Source organism: Gekko japonicus, unplaced genomic scaffold (assembly GCF_001447785.1).
Source record: "Gekko japonicus isolate JY-2015 unplaced genomic scaffold, Gekko_japonicus_V1.1 scaffold1392, whole genome shotgun sequence".
In the NCBI taxonomy this organism is placed as follows: Eukaryota; Metazoa; Chordata; class Lepidosauria; order Squamata; family Gekkonidae; genus Gekko; species Gekko japonicus.
The window spans coordinates 298,624-319,485 of NW_015167578.1; the positions used below are offsets into that span (position 1 = coordinate 298,624).

At 43.3% G+C, this 20,862-nt stretch overlaps 1 protein-coding gene across 1 annotated transcript in view; it reads left to right on the plus strand.

The window, feature by feature from the left end:
* The window catches only part of CAPN13 (calpain 13), a 139,864-nt gene that overhangs the window by 15,932 nt on the left and 103,070 nt on the right, over positions 1 to 20,862 (plus strand). The window contains exon 2 of the mRNA XM_015413874.1: positions 16,643 to 16,894. Coding sequence (XP_015269360.1) covers positions 16,643 to 16,894 — 252 coding nt within the window. The remainder of the gene's footprint in view (positions 1 to 16,642; positions 16,895 to 20,862) is intronic.

The window sequence follows — 20,862 nt, forward strand, 5'->3', positions numbered from 1 at the left end:
GGACCTTCGTCAGTGTGAGCCAGAAGGTTCATCATCCCGCATAAAGCCCTGATTCGTGCTACTTAGATCTTTTTAAGAACAAAGTTTGAGTCCAGTGGCACCTTTAAGACCAATAAAGTTTAATTCTGGGTATAAACTTTCGTGTGCATGCATACATCTTCACAGGGGTTGTTTAGTAGAAAAAGAGCTACACTTCAGATCTCGTGTGTATGCACTGGACTCAAACTTTCTTCTGTTGCTTCAGACCTGAATCTATTCCTGGCTTTTACATTTGTGTGGCATTTTCATTTATGGATTGTGAGCTACCTTTTAGGAAATTTCTGATTCAAGGAGCCAGTTTTTGATCCTAACATTTTATAGATGCTAAAATGCATATAGGCTCTTGGGACCTGGTTTCACCCTAGGGGGCCAATCTGCTCTCAGATATAGGTCTCACTAGCACCAAGCCAAACCCATAACAGACAGCATGGTTCTGAGGGAGAATCCAGATCACCAAAGGTAATTGCACATGTCATAACCCTACTTGGCAAGAAGGTTCTTGGAGTTTCTTTGTTCATGACAAAACCACTGATTTTCCAATGTGCGCGGAGTCTCACGTTGGGAACATGGGTGTCTTTTTTTTTTTTTTTTTTAAATCTTATTATCAGGATATAACAACATGTCCAATATTATAACATTCTATCATTCCCAATGTACCCCTTTTCCTTTCCACCCTCCCTCCCCTTCTTCAGGCTTCCCGCAGTGATCCCACCCCCACCGAATCTCTTTTTCTTTTCCATTCCTTCCTCCAAATCAAAACTTAATAGGTAACAGTTACTTTAACGACCTTTTTCTTATATTCTACTTCATTGGTAACATTTTCTTTAACTACCATCCTCTTCTATTCAATTCTTTCCTCATTCTATTCTTACTAATTATCAAAGCACAATAAATTGTTCTTAACATCCCAATGTTTCTCTAAATATTCTTTAAAGTCCATCCAGTCTGCAAAGAATTCTTCATCTTCTTTGTTATTGAGTTTTCTTGTCAGTTTATCCATTTCTGCCATAAAAAGCAACTTCGGAAACATGGGAGTCTTGATTATCAAGGAAGGCTGGCTATGGTTCTGTACTCCTGGTAATTCATAATAATTTTATTTCTTTTTCTGAAGAGATTTGTATGAAACATAAAGAGATATAAAGAAGAAAAATGTGACAGGCTTCTTATACTCTGTGATGAGCTTGTTTATAGAACGTTCCCCTAAATATGAGTTAATTTCCTGCTACAATTCTGAAGAAAACAGTTTATGTAATAATCATAAGGGGGGGGATTCTATTTTCTATTTAATAAGAATAGCTATGGCTTAAAAGCACAGAAACTGCTGACAGTGAAACATTAGCCCTCATAACAGGTTAACTTCTCCACGAGAAGCTGAATAACACCTGAGAGAAGCAGGAAGCTGGAAAGTAGTGTTCCTGTAATCATTTTCCCTCCTCTAGCCGCAGCCCTGTGCTTAAGTTTACTCTGGCATTGTTTACTCAAGGTGTTGGTGCCCTGCTGCTACACACATATATATATATATTAAATTTAAGTTCAAGAATGAAACTAAACCTGGCTGGATTTAGCTAGCAAATAGTCTCCTCCTGGAGGTTTTCAGGGAGAAATATCCCTTTGTTTGTACATCTGCGTCTGGAGAGATAAAGAAGGAAGGAGACATTAACACTGGAAAAGCACCCTCTCAGAAAGGTAGGAAGGCTTTGAAAGATGGTATAAACTTCAAAGGGTGATTGTTGGGAGTTGTGTTGCTGGGAGATGCTTTGAGACTGAACAGAGCAATCCAGCTGGATTTGAGTTGCGTTGTAAGAAAATGTGCAGTGAAACATCTCACTTTCAGATATAACTCAATCAAGTACTTAGAGGATTCTGTTGGGGTAAATGGGCCCATTTGCTGTGGAGGGTTAAGAGGACTAAGGGCCATGATGGATCAGGCCAAATAGCCGTCCAGGCTAGCAATCTGTTTCCAACAGCAGCTAGCCAGGTAACTCTGGGAAGTTCACAATTCGGGTGTGAACACCTGCTAGTGAGCTAGTGCCTCCCTGTTCTATGTTTTGTGTGATTATTCTTCATAACCACTTACATTTCTGGATAATTCATTGATTTTATGTAATATACTTTTAAAAACAAGATGGGTCTGTGTACCAGGTATATACAACAAAGACGCAAATCCCGTTGCTTCAAAAAGATAACAATTTAAAGTATCTTGCTAAATGTACTATATATGAGACAGAAAGATGAAAAGAGCCATAACATACATTATTAAAGAAGACTTTCTTTTTAACATAATCTTGAATACATCTAAAAACTTAAAAAAATATCTCAGGGTGCAATTACACAATACTTTTGGAGTTTGGTGTTTAGAGCCCACAGAACAGAGGCTTTCCCACATAAATTGCAACTGCGGGATCCCTAGTTCAGGCTGGGACGGCAGGTTAGTGCATGGGAGGAAAATTCTCTCATTGGAATGTGTTTCTGACCTGAAAAAAGCGACACAGAGGTCCCACTGGGACACAGGCACATCCAAAATTCAGAGCACCATTACGATGTTTTTACAGGGAAAATAGTAGTTCTTTGTGTTCTGTGTAGTTACACACATACTGAAAATCTGTTCTCCCCCCCCCCCCATTCCAAATATGAAGTTATACTCTTGGGGGAAAAGGTAGATGTTTATTTTATTTAGAAAAAAAATTATTCAGAACATTTTTATGCTGCCTCTCAGTGTGGTGTAGTGGTTAAGAGTAGCAGGCCTCTAATCTGGAGAATCGGGGTTGATTCCCCACTCCTCCACATGCAGCCAGCCGGCTGACCTTGGGTCAGTCACAGTTCTCTCAAAGCTGGTCTCTCAAGAGCAGTTGTCTCAGAACTCTCTCAGCCCCACTTACCTCACAGGGTGTCTGTTGTGGGGAGGGGAAGGGAAGGAGATTGTAAGCCACTCTGAGACCCCGAATGAAGGGCGGCGTATAAATCCAACTCTCCTCCTCTTCTCTAGGGAACATGCTCTCCAGAGAACCTATACATGAAATATCAGTGGAAGTCCAAAGTGAAAGTGCCAGTGTGCTGCAATGGCTAGAGTGTGGGACTAGGATATCGGAGAGCAGGGCTCAAATCCTCCCTCTGTGGTGCATGGTGACCTTGGGCCAATCTCTCTCTCTCTTGGGGATAAAAGTGGGGTATAAATATTTAAATGAACAATTAAGACTAAGCATAAATTGTATTTTCTAATGAAATGCTGTGAAGGAAAGTCGCTGAAAGTATTCTGTTTTACATATAAAATATAGCAATCAACATCTAATGAATAAAAATCAGAAAACAATCCCTTGTAAACTAATAGAATTAAAGAGACCATGAACCACAAAAGTGGGATGTACTGGAACTGCAAGCAGCGTCTTTTACCGGATTTTGATATCCCGAGGCATTAATGAAGCACTAATTGTAGAAGCAGTGGGTTATTTACAGCTTTCACCAACTAATGGATAATTATGCAAAAGACTATATCTTTGACAAAACAAAATAGAGCCTTAATTGCAAATTAGAAATAAAATTGTCATTAAACCAGGATGCGACATGAGCCAAAGCACAAAAATCAGACATTTCCCACATGCCATATTTTGTCCAGCTTTAATGAACAAATCCTAGTGTTATTTAGGGTATACTCTGTATCCAGACCTACTGTTTGTATTAAATGAACAAACTTTTTAACTACCTGGTCCTTGTGGATTTCATTGGGATTTACTTCCAAGCAAGCATGCTTAGAATAAGGCAGTACTGTCAAGAACACTGGGTTTAATATCCATATTTTTTCTTGTCTGGTTTATTAGATTGGGCACTGATTTAATTAATTTCAGCACATTTCAGTTCAGGACAATTAGCATATAATGGTCATATCTATAAATAGTGGTTCAGATAACCTGTGTTTCTGGGCTTAATATCCATATTTTTTTCTTGTCCAGTTTATTAGATTGGGCACTGACTTAATTTCAGCACATCTCAGTTTAGGACAATTAGCATATAATGGTCATAGCTATAAATAGTGGTTCAGATAACCTGTGTTTTTACATAAGTAGATTGAGTAGTCCAGTACAATGTTACTGATATTATTGATTTAGCCATTGGTCATAAAAAAAATTTACAACCATATGCAAGTGATTATAAGCCAAATATTTTAAAAATACTATATAGCTGACCATTTTAAATAATCTGGCAGAATATACAGAACAGAAGGTTGATCAAATGAGAACAAGTGAGAACACCAGCTATGAAAATGCAATGCTAAGAGTTCTTTGGAACAAGACCCACTGAAGATCATGAGACTTGTCTCTTAGTAGATGTGCTTGGAATTGCTCATAGGGATCCCAAGTCCCCCCAGGGGGCGGGGAAACCCCCGCCCCAGAGGCCCGTTCCCTGGCGCCACCACATCGGACCCCGGGGGGAACTCCACCCTGATGTGCGCGTCACCCGGAAGTGACGCGGGCACGCCGGGGGCGGGGCCACGGCCATAAAAGGGAAAACTCTATGGTTTTCCCTTGTATGGTCGTCCTCCCACCCCCAGCGTGCCCGGCGTCATGACGTCGCTTTCCTGTGATGTGCATGCGGCGCGCACATGCGCCAGGAGCCAACCTGGAGTCCCCCGCCGGAAGGGTAAGTGCCACTTGGCAACCCTAGTTACTGGGGGGAATGAGTCTTTGAGTTGCAGATGAACAGCCACTTGGATACTGGTTGTGTTCGCCTGTTAGTGTGCTTGTTGCAGTCCCTCTTCCAGCAAAAGGTACACTTCCCATTATAAAGTGCGACCAGCATAAACTTGTATCTAACTGCAAACAAACCCTCTGTATATTATAAATCCAACCACTACCTCCTACAAGATAGTTTTTAAAATAAATCTGTTACTGTCCTTATGCTTGGAAGAACTGGTAAGCTTATCTCTGCAACATGGATTCCATAATCATGTTCACCTACTTTTCTAATCCAAAAGAAAATTTAAAGTGAACTGGAACCTTCCAGGTGTGTGTGTGTGTGTGTGTGGGGGGAATCACAGCAAATTGTTTGTTTGCTTTATACTGTATTGTTACTAACTGCAAGGTTTCCCCTCTGGGTGATCCTTCAGTGGCAGTAAGTAATATGGATGTCCCCAGCATCCAAATTGCAATAAGCTGAAAACAGACACCCCTCCCCATTCCCAGCTAGCCACAGTCATTGTTAATGTGATAGGTTTGGTGGTGGAAAGTGTTGGGTGAATATCACATCACTTACTGGACCCTGGCTAGCCCTACGAAATTCATCAGTACTAGCTCCTCCACTTGCTACTGTCTTGCTCACCCTGGGCACTGAAGCTTCCTTGCTTTCTTGGGCTCCCAATATTTCCCACAAAAGGAAACAGGAAGAGGCTGCAGCCAACGGTTCCACTTAGACCTCCATGAGTGTGTGTGTCACATAGTTGTTTTTGGATTCTTTTGTTTCCCTGTCCTGATTCTCCTGGGCTGCTGCTTCCAGTGTTATCCTCTGAATCCTACTGAACAGGCCTTACTCTCAGGAACATGTTCTCAGAATTTCAGCATTAGTTTGTTTCCCTGTTTGCCTGCCTTAGTAGTCCCCTTGACCTTGGCTATCCCACCAATGTCCTGGCTTGCCCTCTGTCTCACCATCCATGACATAACCCTGCCTTTAATTTCTCCTTATTGCCTAATAGCCCTTGCCTAGTTTATCCTGCCAGTGTGAGAATTCTCATTAATTCCTCTGACTTATTGGGGGGTGTGTGTGTTCCAACTTCCATTAGGGGTACATTCCTCTGACTTACTGGGTGTGTGTGTGTGTGTTCCAACTTCCATTAGGGGTATTGTTGTCTCAGTCCACGCCAACCTGTCTGCTGACTCAACGCATCTTGGAATGAGTCCATAAGCTACTTTTATATCTATCTTTGCCTGCAGATTCAAAAATCCACTTACGACCTGTAAAACCTGGGCCATTTATAAGTGGACTTCTTTCTGTGTACTTTTGCTATAAAATTCACAGTGTTCTTTGCCTTGCATATTCTTCACAAAATCCCTTTTGTTTCGTTCTATGGATGTTATGCTATTTTAGTCAACTTTAGCAAAACTACCAAGAGCTTTCAATGACTCCCTCCCCCAAGGGAGAGTTATTTAGTAGATTGGATTATATGAAATTGGGTCATTTCTCTTCCCCTTTTCATAGAGAAATCCTATGGTATTTTCTTTCCAACTACTGGTAATAAGATTACATACCATAATTCTCTTTGAATAATGGCAGCACACCATCCAGGAAACTCCCCCTTAAAAAGCCGGGGGAAAGTGGGCCATTCCTGGGGCTTAGCCCACATTTACAGATGCTAGACGTTGTAGCTGACCTTCCAAACTCAGGAATGATTTTCAAAAATGGAACAGACACTGCAACCAAATTTATTTTCTCTTCTTTTCTTTTACAGCTAAATTGTTACCGTTAAATTTAGTGAACTGTGATATGATTAATTTTATTTTGGAAATAATTTGGTCCTGTTTTGCCAGGAACATCTGATTCTTTTGTTGCATCGTAATTTTTATTGCTCTGTTCTGTAATCTGCCAGAAAGAATTTACCATCCTGATTTTCAACTGCCTTCACCAGACTGTCCAATTTTGGTCCCCCCCCCCAAGAACTGCTTTCCCCATTTAAATTGGTTCCTGACAGTGTTTCCTAAAGCAGCTTTTACTACTGGTGTAGTCCATATGAGCCCAGCAATTCTTTGAAAAGTAAAGACGTTGTTCTTTACGTCGACGATTTTTTCCAGGCCAGATGTTGAACAGTTCAATCGGTTTTCCTGAATCTTTGGGTTGCTGCCAGTTCCAATATCAACTTCCCCCCTCTTTTTAGTTAATAAACGTGTGGTTAGGGGCTATTTTTATGCATGTGAGCCACTCTTGGAAATGTTTGCCTGATAAATGGGATATAAATAAATATATAAATAAAAATTAAGGGGACCCTTTAAATGGAAACAAAAATGAGATGGTCATCTGTGCAGATTTTCCAGGGATGCTGCTGTGAGCAGGAGCCAACAGGACCTTGCATTTTACCCATGAGTTTTTCCTGGGGCGAGGGGAACTTGGATTACATTAGTTATGTCAAATTTTCCACTTATATGCCTCTGTATGTCCTTTTCGAAGCACTCTTCTAGGGATGACACCTTTTCACAGGATGGAAGCTTTGAGCAGATAGAATCTTGTTCCTAGTCAGAACAAACTTTATAGGTTAGAGCAATGGGCTTATACAGTCCAGCATCCTGTGGCAATTTGTATTCACTGGCCCACTGCCTCTAAACAAGGAGATTCCATTTAGCTATCATAGGTACGTGCATTTCCCTAATACAATAAGGCGAATCTTGTTCTGGTACAAAGAGACAATGATTGGAAAGGGCTTTAGCTGAGATCCTGCACTGCACTGCACTGCAGGGAACCCACATGAAGTTAGGAGGAGGTCAGTGCAAAAATCTGCCAGATGCAGGGCTATTTTTGGGCAGGAACGCACAGGAACGGAGTTCCGGCTGGCTCCCAAGTTGGCCATGCCCAGCAGGAACTCATTAGCATAATAGGCTACACCCAACAGCAGAAACTCATTAGGATTGGCTACATTAGGGGTGTGTGGCCTAACATGCAAAGGAGTTCCTGCTACAAAAAAAGGCCCTGGGTTTTGACAACAAACAAGGTAAACAGAATAACAAGCAAAAGGTGGGTGTGGCTGGATAATATTTCCATACTCTCTTCACACTGACCTCTGTGTGGCAGAGTGCCAGGTGTCCCACATCCATTCTGCAGAGGCACAAACCCCCAACACGTGTCCTCCTCCATCCTTTGCAGGCACCTTCAAATGATGCACCCAATGATGTTGCCACTGGAGGAAAGAGTGGCAACCAGCAGGAGGAAGAAGAGGCCCACTCCCTCTCAGCAGGGAGAAGTGGACGGGGAGCAGGAGGCCCCTCAACGAAAGGCTCCTTGCATGCAGGCTGCCATGGGTGGGACCTCCAAAAGGTCAAAAGAGCTATGTGAAGGGCCCAGGAAGCAGTCACTCACCTCCTCATCAGTGAGATGATTGCTGTGGATGGCCAGCCCTTCTCCCTCATGGAGGATATAGCCTTTTGCCAGCTGCAGTGGCGATGGTCAAGGCTCAGCTCTCCAGAGTGCAAGGCAGAACCATGCACTTCATAGCTGACCTCTGGAGCAGCCAGCAGGACTGTAAGGACATGGCCCAGGCCCCAGGAGGGGACAGTCCTGCCACCGGGCTAGAAAGTAGTTCTGCTCTGTGTGCAGAGGATGGATGCAGACCACATGGCGCAAAACATCATCGCCACGATACAGAGAAGCCTGAGGGAGTGGGTGGGTGGTGGCAATATAATCCATGGCTACATGGTCATGGACACTGCTGCCAACATGCCGGCAGTGGTGAAAGCTGTGCACCATAAGGGCATCATATGCCTGGTGCACGCACTTCACCTGGTGGTGAAGAATGCTCTGGTCCTGGGGAGCACTGTCAAGGCCACCTGGGATGCTGCACCCCTTGAGATGCAGTCCTTGCTCGAGACCTGCCAGTGCCCGCCCACCCACTTCTCACATAGCATCAAGTCTGCCTGCCTGCTGCACGAGAGGCAGGGGGACAGGGACGAGAAACTATGCCATGGTTGTGCATTTGGTGGAGCAGAAAAGCACTGCAGAGGATGTCATCTCTTCCATGGCCATTCTGCACAGGGAGAAGCTCAGCATCAGCTCCAGCAACTGGCTAACTCTCTCCCAAATGATGCATGTCCTCAAGCCCTTCCAAGACACCACCAACATGCTCTGCACCCATATGGCCAGCCTGGGGCAAGTCATCCCCCTGATTCAAGGGCTGGACCAGGCACTAGCCTACACACTGGAGCAGGCCCCAAGGGGACGGCTGTTCTCCCATGGGCAGAGAGGTTGGAGGTGGGCATCACCACCAGGTTGCATCCTGGTGCAAGCTGGCCTGTATTTGAATCTGGCCCTGGATAAAAGGCAGCATTGCTCTCCTGAATGCAGAGCAATGGAAGCATGAACTCTGCAAAAACGTGCGGAGGCTACAGGCTACATGGCCAGAGGGAACAGTGGGTGGAAGAAGTTAAGGAGGAGGACGAGGAGGTACAGCCCAGCACCTCTGCCTCAAAGAGCCCCACCAGGTAGAAGCCCCACTACTGGTTGTCAGTAGTGAACCATGAGGTCAGCAGTAGTGGGGATACCAGGCATGCAGTGGTGCAGGATTCAGCAGAAGAGATGGTGACGGAGTACCTCACCAGGTCCCCCGAGTCCACCTAACACCCAAACCCCAGCCGGGGAGAGGAGTTCACAATCAGGAAGGTACAAAATGTGTCTTCAGCTGAGGCACCCAGTAGCTAAGTCCCACCGCTTGGCATGAGCAGAGAAATGGGGTGGCTCGGAGTCCTGAGTCAACCTAACACCCAAACCCCGGTGGAGGAGAGATGTTCACATTCACAGTCAGGAACAGAAGAATGTGCTCTGCTCTTAACAAGTTCCATGCCTCTTTGTCTAACTGCCAGCAGCCAGCAGAGTAGAGGCTATGGAGCTGAGGATATAGAGCAGAATGGGATCCCATAGAGCAGAATGGGAACTCTGTTATTGGGAGCCAGCATTGCCCATTATGTTATTGGTGTTTCCAAGGCTGGAGAATTCCTTCCCCCTGTTGCTTTGAAGTTCTGTAAACATTTTAATTGGGCAGAGACACTCTGGCTGGAAATGTATCCATTCACGAACCACAAACTGCCATGAACAGCATGAAAGTTTGTGAAATGTTTGTGCCAGTGCCCTGCCACAAACTTCACTTCACGAACCATGAACTGGCCAAAAATTGTGGTGAACTTTAGTTCGTGAGCCAGTTCATGTCCATCCTTAGTCACATCCCATGCCTCATCCAATTTCCAAAGGGGCTAGGGCAATAGCCTACTTAGCCTTTATGATCATGCATAACTTTATCTTCATTCTTATTTGCTTTTTGGCTATGGGAGGAAAGGCGGCATGGTATCGCCCGATCTCATCAGATCTTGGACACTAAGCAGGGTCGGTACTTGGAAGGGAGACGACCAAGGAAGACTCTGCAGAGGAAGTCAGTGGTAAACCACCTCTGCTTCTCACTTGCCTTGGTGACTTGATGGCACTTTACACACACATTTGGTTTTAATTTTATGCCCCTTAAGTTCTTTCATATATATCAATCAAACCATTAGTTTAAGACACTTGTTTCTCATTCATGATTTCAGTATCAACCACTATGAAGGATCACTACCCAAAATTTCTTTTGTATTCGCTTTGCTGCCCTAGAAGATATCAAATAAATCATTATTTACTCTGGTGGTGTTTCAGATTTTAAGTATCAGGTAAATCTTTAGCCCTCTGACACAGTTAACTTCTGCTCTGCAGACACGCACTTTACATGAAAGTCACCTATTATAACTGCAGCTTGCAAATATTTTCCCTATAATATATCACATATTCTGCTCAAGATTTCCCAAGTATTACAGATTTGCTGAGTTGCTCTTTGCTTGGCCATAAACAAATGCACATTTACAACAGGGCATCTTTTCTCATTTAGTTTGGCTATAATGGCTTTTTAGATTGGCTGAATTTTGTTCAAGTAATATAGATAAGTCCAGGGTGAAGTGTTATACATGCTGGCAACAGAAAGGGGGGGGGATCAGTTTAAGATATAATGTGAACAGCCTTGAGAAGAATCTTCTCCAAATGATGAAAAAGAAGATTGAACTGCATAACAATAATGATAGGAGAAACTTTTCCATCTCGATGGTTTGTGCTTTTCTGTGACCAGGTAGAAAACTATCCAAACAATTCATGTATATAATAGATGGCTCTGCAGTTCCTGCAAAATGATTACAATGGAGCTGAAAATACAGATGGAGGAGGAGAGGATGGTGTGTTCACTTTTGTGCGCTTACGTGTGTGTACAAAAGTGCGCTGGTTAAAGCTCATGGCATCCTGAATGAAAGATTGGTGATTCTTTTGAGCTGGAACCTGGAGATTATTTTTTAAAACAAAATCTTTCAATATGCTGTTGAAATAGGAGGTTATTTTCCATATTTTAATCCCTCCAAGAAGCACAGGATGTTGTACATGGAATCCCCTCCCAAATCTCAGAGCACCCTTATGGAGTAGAACAAAGAGAGAATATGATTGGCCCAAGTTAACACAGTGAGTTTTATGGCAAAGTGGGGATTTGAACCCCTATCCTAGTCTAGCACTCTAACCATTGTGCAACAGTGTCTCTGTGTGGTAAGGCAACTATGGCATGTCAACCCTCCCCTGGCTTTGTCATTCATTCCCTCATTTATTTTTATAGCAACTTGAACTCCAGTTGTGCCATATAGTATGTGGGCAAAAGACTATATGATTGGACTGGAGAGGAAGGAGGAACAGGTGATGAGAAGCCATTGCTGCCTCTCCTATCAATTTAGCAACACATTGAAAGGTGGCAGGAATCTCCAAGTTGCAACCTGGTCAGCTTACCTTTGCATGGCTGAGCATGTTGCAACATGCTGCAAAAGTATGTCGTCAATATTCCATCAAACCAAGAAACCCCAAGATTCCATCTTATGGGAAGCCATTTACCCAACTCAGAAGCACTGGTATACTCATGTGCCTTTTTTATACTGACATGCTGTAATAAGCAAAGCCACATGAAGTTACAGACAGCCATGGGAAATGGTTGCCTTTCTCTCTCCCCCACCCCTGCACAAACTCCTAGTGTGTAATAATGTACATACACAGTATAACATGTTTGTGTTCTACAGATTTGTCTGGGAGACTTAAAGCAGTTGAAACACCCCTTCAAACAATAGACTTACCTGTAGAATGTTGAAGTTACTGTTTGGAAACATGAATAATAGGTTTCATATTTCTCATCTGATCCCTTTATGGAGCTGGTACCATATATTATTACTTTAGTATTTGATATAATGACTGTGATGATACAATGAAAAACATGGAGCTGTTTAAAAATAGTATTTAACACCCCCCCCCATCCCTAGTGACAATATTCAATTGCCCTCTGGTATAAATCAAGATAAATGATTATCTCCCTGGTCACCACCCTTTCATCAAGTTTGACTTGTGTACCTTTAGCCAGGTTTCACTGCTTATTAGATCCTTTCATACAGTCTAGTGCCACTTATTACCCAATGCACTGTGCATACAAAATATATCGTAGGTCAAACCTGAGTCTGTGAATCTACTCATTGAATCAGAGCCATTAAGCCCTTTATAAATATCGAATTACTAATACAGGACAAAAGGAAAATCTCTGAAACAATGCATTTCTTTGGTGTTTTGAATGCCACCCTAGCAACACACAACTTCATTCTCACCTGTATTTTCAAAGAGCTTGATGCATTCAACCGGGGAGAGGAGTCTTTGGAGGTCTATTTTCTAGGTACTTGGGAGGCACAGGCCACCAGAAATGGAATTACATCAGACTCATTTACATCAGGCCTTGTTTACATCAGTTTCATTTGGATGATCTGTAAGGATAGTAAAATGTAATGAGAGTGAGAGAACAGCGGCTGGTGAGGCTGTGCGAGATCCCTGGCTAATAGAGAAGAACAATATGCCTCTGCCTTACCAAATGGCACCTCTCAGAAGAATTCTTAGAGGAAAATGTTCTCATACTACTATTCTTTCAGGATTTCAGGATATGGCTAGTCTACTGTAGTGTCTTCAGAAGCGTAACGTACTGTTGTGGCTTGGAAGGGCAAGAACAAAAAATAATATTGTGTGGCAGCACATTGAAGATGGACAAGTTTGTGGATTAGAGCCTGTGGCTTCAGATTGAACAAAGATCGGGTTCTTCAGATCCAGTGAAGTAGGCTCTTCTCCACCAACATTTAGGCTAGAACAAAACCTTTAAAATGCTATTGGAGTCCTGTTAATCTTCACTGCAAGAATCTAACATGGCTACCCACCCCCTGAGAACAGTATGGTCAGTTCTCTCTAAAACTCTTTGACACAGTATGACACGTGAATTTTTCAGACAACTGACTGTGCATCCACACATACATTTTTTTTAGTGCTATAACTTAAAAAAAAATAATATACATAAAATTTAATGTGTGTTGAGGCTATCAGAGGGCAAGTATCATAACAGAATGAGGTTGGTCTGATATTTGCCTATTTGCTGATGTGAATTTTTCACTGTCGCAGTTAACTGTAATCACGCAAAACAATCGCTGTTCCATTTTTCTATATACACACACCCAAACACCGCTCTTACAGAGCAGATGATGCCGTTCTGCAGAAAAGCTAGCTAAGTGCCTTATTTTCTTCACTCCACTTGTTAAATTATTCCCAATGTGTTAAGCAATGTAATTAAACACACACACTCACATGATAAAACCTCTCGCGCTTCTCCATCAGCGCAGAGAGAGAAACAGAGAGAGACAGAGAGGGAGACACAGAGAGGGGGAGAAGGAACTCACGTGTCAGTCCCAGCCTTCAAGCTCTGTTAGTTTTAATTTGAGTTGTGGAATTAGTAATCAGTTTTGCTGGAATACTGTTGCGGGAAAAAGATCTTTGCATGCAGCGGGCTTGAGCACTGTTGCAAATGAGTATTTGTTAAGGGGGAACTATTCTCTTGTCATGTTATGCTACATTACATAAGATTTATTTCCTTTGTACACAGAAGTAGAAGCCAAAAAGAAACATGTGTTTCTTTGTGTCAGTGGAAGGTTGTTCTGAATTTCATCTGATTTCCTTTCTAAGAGAGGAAACTGTCTACAGAGGGGTTTGTGGCTTTTCTGGTTCATCTTTCCACACACAAAACATCAAGATGCAAATTCAAAACAGACCAATGTTATACCTGTTTTTTATGATCAGCAATAAGTTGGAGGGCTAGGAATATATTGACGGAGCCTAAGACGGTATATGAAACAGGTGCCTTTTTGCAGTGTTACATTTCTGCAATTCCCTTTTCATGTAGCAGGAAAATGCACTGTGTATGATCCTCTTTGTGCTTTGAATCACCATTTTGTGTGAAAGGAGCAACATGTATATTTTGTAGTTTCACTACACAAAAACATGCACTCAAAAAAAATTGGGTTTGGCTAGAACATCCCATGCCTGGAAAATAAAACATTGCTTCTTTTACACAAAATGGTAGTTACATATACTGAAAGGACTGAGCACAGTACACTTTCCCAGTACATGAGACAGGTATGCTGGAAGCACAATGCATGAAAGGGGCCAGAACCTACTTAAATACAAGCAGTTTAATATTATTTTTAATGGAATAGGAGGTGCCATCCTGTTAAATTAAATAGGCTTAGAACACTATAACCCTATTTAGGATGGCAGTATTAGTTCTTTAAAAATGCAGTAATTGTATTTATAATTTATATCTCATATTTCCAAAACTTCTGACATTCCAGAAGTTCAAGAAGGCATCTATGTAAGATGATAAAACAGTTCAGATATAAGATCATAAAATGCATTCAGTCAGTTTCATTCAATTACATTCCAACACATTCATTCAATCAATTTTAAACAAAGCTACTTAGTTTATTAAATTGTTTTAATAACAGTTTTTAAAATGTGCAAGTACTTATCAATCATCTCATTGGCCAGAACCATGAAAGGCAGGAGCTTGTTTTCTTCTTATGGAGCAATTGAGTAGTTAGGGTCTCATGGTTCCAGACCAGTGTATTTCTTAACAGATTTTTTAAAATAGTTTTTTCCAACAACAAAACCAAAATCTGTCATCTGTACAAAACTCCCAACTAAAGAACTGTAACAGGCTGGAGAACGGGCAGGAGAATGTTAGCCAAATTGCTTTATTTACAGCAACTGGCAATTTATAAATGGGTTCTTTCTTACCAATTTATACCAAGGTCCTGATCCAACCAAGGGTTACCAGTAAAGGATTTGAGGCTGTTGTAGTTAAAATAGATGTCTTTTACTTAAAAATATATCTCATACAAACAATACTGATGCACTCACACGTTCAATCAAGTTCCTAAGAATTACAGTATTAAAATAAGCACAGTTGCATTAGCAGGTAGGGGTGATGGTGGGTGATACTTATCTGTCTTGCAGCTTGGTTGTTCCAATGAAGAATGGAGGGGAAGAAAAGGAAAACAAAAGGAATGCACACACAACCAGAACCAGCCAGAATGTGTGGGTCTCTTGACTGCAGATCAAGAGATCAAAGTAGAGGCAAGGGTTGGGGATAGCAAGGGGGACTTAAGAGGGGTTAAAGCAGACAGGGGTCGTATTGGGGGAATGCTAGTTGATCAAGTAGGAGTGGCCAGGTGACTGGTTCTCTCCTTTTATCGGGAGTCCAAGAGATGGGTGGTAACTGTGCCAATTTCTTGACCCACCTACCTGTTAGTCCATCCCAAAAATAATCCTATTGGTTATATGTGGGAAGGGGAGGTTACCTAAGAGGGATGGCCAATATTGTAAACTAAAACCTTACTCGGAGTATGGCATCTGGACAGGTGTGAAATCTAGGCATCAGGATGCTCCATTGTAGTACTGATGAAGCAGGCCAGTTTCTTTGATAACCAAATGTCCATATGGCAGGAAATTCCAGCTCAGAAACAAAGCAATAGATGGGTAGTACGTGACTACAAGCAGCTCTGTCATGGGGGCTGGGGCTGTTTCCTCCTGGGGTTGTTGTTTCATTGCTCATTGCTAATGGAGGTTTGTGCTTCTTCACCAGGCTGGGCAACTGTGTAGCTGAAACCTTATTTACATGTAAGATATGTACAGGCACCTTCTATGTGTGGCATCACAACAGGTGTGTGTGTGCACAGTCCATTGTGTGTAGCAATAAGCAGTCCATAAAGCAAATATTAAGCTTATTCTCTAACAAGAGTACAGGAAATCAATGTGTCAGGTAATAACTTATGGGAGGGACTAAATTCCTGCATACAAAGTCCAGCTCAGGGTAAAGTAACAGTAAAACTAAGGGGCTTCGTGGAGTGCCACAGTGCATATTGCAGTCAAATTAATCCAGTGCCTGTATGTAGAGTTCCATGACATGGTTTTTCTTTATCTAAACATCTGTCCATATGTTAATTTTAGTAATCAGGATTGCAGAGTAATTGTTGCTACAAAGAACATGCCAATATGCTTGTAAGGGATTGGGAAGGGATTGGGAACCAGCTGTTCCTGCAAGTCTCAAGAACATTTTGAATAGCCCTGTGGATTGGGGCCCCATTGCCTGATGGGTCAAGAGATACATTACATGTTTGGACTCAGCCATGATAGGAGGATTTCTTGCTTTGTTTGAAAACCTTTGTGATTGTCTGTGGCAAGAGAAACAGAGCCATGAAAAAGTTTACTTTGCCTTGAGACAACAAAGCTGAAATATCTCAGTGACATCTGTCTCTCCTGAGGGAAGACTTAAAATGTAATCTGGGGCAATGGTAGCATTGGTTTAATTTGGGGATTTCACCTTTTGAGTTTCTGAGAAGTTTCCAGATACTATGATCAGCCTTCCCTCATTTGCTTTGTGTCTTGTCATGTGGGCTCCAGTCCATAGACTTGGTAATTAATGCTATTCTTCACTACTACAATTTCCTCATTACAGGAAAAGAATACGAGCCTGATTCCTGTTATGTATCAAAAGAAGCAAGAGCAGGGCTGGCAAAAGACTTGGAGACCTGGAAACCCGATTTCCCCTCAGAAATTTCTAAATCAGGACTTTGTTGATCTGAGAGACCACTGCCTGAGTCGTGGCATACTTTTTGAGGATGATACTTTCCCTGCACATTTCAGTTCCATTGGGTCTCGCATCCTGTCAGAAGACAAACTGGATCAAATACAGTGGATGAGGCCATATGTGAGTAACTACCAATGACTATCAAAACCATGGTTTCAGTGACATAATTAACTACACATTTTAATCAATAAACCTGGTTGATTCTGAATTTGAGAGGGGGTACTACCAACCTATACCACCTATCACCAATCACTGAGAGAACCACTGTTATGGTTCATGCCCTGAAACACAGCCTGACTCCTATCTATATATCTAATTCTCAAGTCGCCCCCTGTTGTGCGGATACTTAAATCCGCACATCGGGGGAACCTGGGGGGGAGGGAGAGGTTTGTGCACACGTGGGGTAGTCCCCACGTGTGCACAAAAATCCTAAATCTTGAAAAAAACATCAGGGGATGTTTAAATCCCCCCAAAACTCACAGCGGCTCTGCGACCGCCGCTGCTGCCGCTTGGAAGGTGAGCGGCGAGCCGGGAGGGGGGCCCTCACTTCGGAGCTGGGGAGGAGGAGAAAAAGCCGCGAGGGCTGAGTTGCCCCCCCTCCCGACCGGAGCTTGAAGGCAGCCCTCGCTTTGGAGCCAGGGGGGCCAGAGGGGGGAGATCGAGCGGGGGAGAAGACGGGGAAGGAACCGGCAGGATGGGGGGGACTTACCTCCTGCTGCTGCTTCCTCCTCCGCCTTCTGACTTTGGAGCTCCGTTTGGAGCTCAGCCTCCCTCCCCACCCCACCCCCCGCAAGTATCGCGGGCCCACCCCTTGTTTTAACTAAAAAGGGTACCATTAGGTGAGTCATAAAACATGGAGAAGGGGGTTAATGCTTTCCCTGGCACCATTTTCATACTGTCCTTGAAACTATTTGCCTGAATAGGGAAAGCACACCTATACTCATATATCTTCTCTACTGAGGCAAATAGAAGATGGGGGGGGGATAATTTACAATGGGAAAACTGTGAGGGGGAATGAGAAAGGGCCCCCTCTCCAGCATCATAGTCCACTTTTTGTAGAAATTTTCAAATCACAAACATCTGTTTTAATTTGACCCTAGAATGAGTAGAATGAGTGTGGGCTAAACAGTTTATTTAGAATCACATACGGCATAAATAAATAATCTACTTGACCTGATACTAGTATTGATGGTGGAATATGTTGCTCCATATTTTTTCAGTAGCCCAAGAGAGCAATATTCTTCTTTGATGCCCTGTCCAAGTAGCAGGGACTTATTGCAGTTTCACCGGATCACACATACATCCAGGTTCCGTATGGGCCTGCACTGACTAACTGAAGACAATCTTTATGGTCATCCTATTTAGAGCACAGATTACGAATGATCATTAATGTAATATCTAACAATTTGATGGGCCTGTTCAAAGCAGACAGAGCAACGACTGCCAGATAATAGCCAATTGCTGTATGTTAGATTGTATCAAGAGGGATCTTATCAAGGAGTTAGGGATGAAAGAGTTTATCTTGGAAAGTCTTTGACATGAGGCGAATAAGGTTATTGTATAAGATTAGGAAGTGGATTCCAAGGTTGGTGCATAAGACTTGTTGATAGTCCTTCCATTACTGAGCTTTGTAGAACAAAGAAAAGCAAGTCTACTTCTGGACAGAACAAATATTACATAGGTTGGATATAGCATATTTTGATTAACTAACTGATATTAACTGAAGGTCACAGTGTTACTGAAAATAGCTATATCATAAGGTTTAAGGCAGAGGACAGGTATCTGACAGACCTTCCTCTCCTTATGGCATTGCTTTGTTTCATGGAAATGAAAATTCTTTTTTGTAGACAAGTATCTGTTCAAATAAGGTGCAGCATTTCTCCCTTCCTAGATTTCACAGGGCTGAATTGGGTGGATCTCAGGGTTCCCAGTTTCATCACCCTTGCTTCTGAGCCCTTCATTTGCTTAAGCAAAGTAGAAATGGCATCAGGCCTTTGGTGGTCTTTCTAAGAGGTGACACTTTAAGCTCCCCAGCCTGGGCTTTCCCCCTCATGCCTTCCACTCAAGGCACATGAGTCTTTCAATAGTCGCAGGGACGACCTCAACAGGATTCTCTCTGATCATTGGTGGTGTCTTCAGGATCTGATGCAGGGCTGTAGCCAGTGGTGGGGCATTGGAGGTGGTGCCCCTATTAAATCTGCAGAGCCCTTTATCACATCCCTAGGCTGGCGCTCACTCTCTTCCCCCAGGGTGAGGCACAGAAGCCCCCCCCCCTCTTCCCGGGTGCTTGGTGGAGTTTGTGCAGCTGCAGAGCTCGGGGCTCCCAAGAGGAGGCGGGTCTTCCTCTGCCTCTTGCCTGCACTTCCTGCTCTGCCCACAGTGCCTCCTGCAGCACCCACAGCACTTTAGGTGCCAGCTCCTTCCTCTTCCTCCTCCTTGCATCCTGCTTTCCAGGAGCCACAGCTCTGCCTCCTTCCCTCTCAGCTAGACCCTCCCTCCTGCTGCTGCTGAAGGAGGGCAGGGCACTTTTGAAAGGCGGCTGTAATGTATTGAAATGATTACATGACAGACCCTCCCTCCTCCAGCTGCTGCTGCTGGAGGGCAGGGCACTTTTGAAAGGCGGCAGTGGTGGTGGGTCAGCTAGGGACCATTAAAATGCTTTCAAACGCATTCCTAGTTTTTGACCTATCCATGTGCACACCCCAGGACAGCAGAAACTCTGGATCCCACCACACTTCAGTTTCACATGGCTTAGCCTGTCCTGAGTGGCAATAGTGGTGGTGGCTTGGGTGTGCATCACATATTAATTGCTGCACACCTGCAGCCTTCCTTCCCTTTCCTCTCTGGCTAGTTTCAATCCCATCTCCAGACAAAAGCAGACAAGGATCTTGCATAAACTTCTGCACCATGAATAAGTGGATCAGGTTGCAAGCTGGCTTCTCTTGCCCATGTGACTCCCTGTAATCTTTGCCAGCTCGCTCCAAAGCCCCCCCCTGCCTGGGTCCAGAAAACTGGGTGACCCCATCCCCCTTGCCTGGGTCCATTTTCACACCAAGGCTGCATGGAAGAGGGAAGATCGCCCTTAAAAAATAATCCAGAGGGGAGGGACCTTGTGAATTTCAACAGGTGGTCTGGGAAAGGGATTCCCTTGCTTGGAATATTTCACCTCCCTGCAAGATTTCTTTCTGGGGAGGGAGAGTCTAGCAGGGAATCACTTATAAGCTTTTAAAGTACAGTCCATCACAGCTGTCATCACAGTGAACCACTTATTTTAGTCTGTGGTTGGAAAAGCAGCAGGGGTGCACTATTAAAATCAAGTCCATTCTCTGGGAAATCTGAGCATGTGGGGCACTAGACCTCAAGGGCCTTTGGTGTCAGACATGCTTCTCTAGAATTTCTTAAGTGATAGAAGTTAATGGTTAATAGTTAACTTTGGCGCTCAAAGACTAGAGTTTTGCCCTGCCTTGGATAGCCCAGGTAAGCCCAATCTTGTCAGATCTCGGAAGCTAAGCAGGGTCAACTGTAGTTAGTACTTGGATGGGAGACTTCCTTGGAATACCAAGTTGGCAGGACAGAGGCAGGCTTTCAGCCACATCTCTGAATATGCTCCAGGCCCTCAGTAGAGGTCAGTCCCCAGAGGTCAACGTGATTTCCAGGTGCATAAAGAAAATACCAAAAAATACCCCCCCCAAAAAAAAAAACACTAAAGTTTTGAGAAGGAGGTCTGAACGTCAAGGGTCAAAATCTACCCTTTGATCGTAAAGCAAAGAGATCGTTTTATAACATAACAGAGGGTGAATCCATACACTTTAGCAAGATCCTGGAAATTAATTTCCACTGCAAGCTCCAAAAAGCAATTGTGTTAGCCCACTTTCACCAGGACACAGTTTTGCCTCATAGCTATGTGTTTTCTTTGTGATGCCAGCCATTAAGGCTGGCTTAGCAAAGTGACGGTAAAGAAAAATAGCACCCCGATCCAGTTTGTCTCTGCTTGTTCTGCATCTTCTGAGTCATGCAGTATTTGGTTATTTAAGTGACAGATAACAATTTTTTTTTTACTACTGTCACTGTTCCAGATTCAATATAGC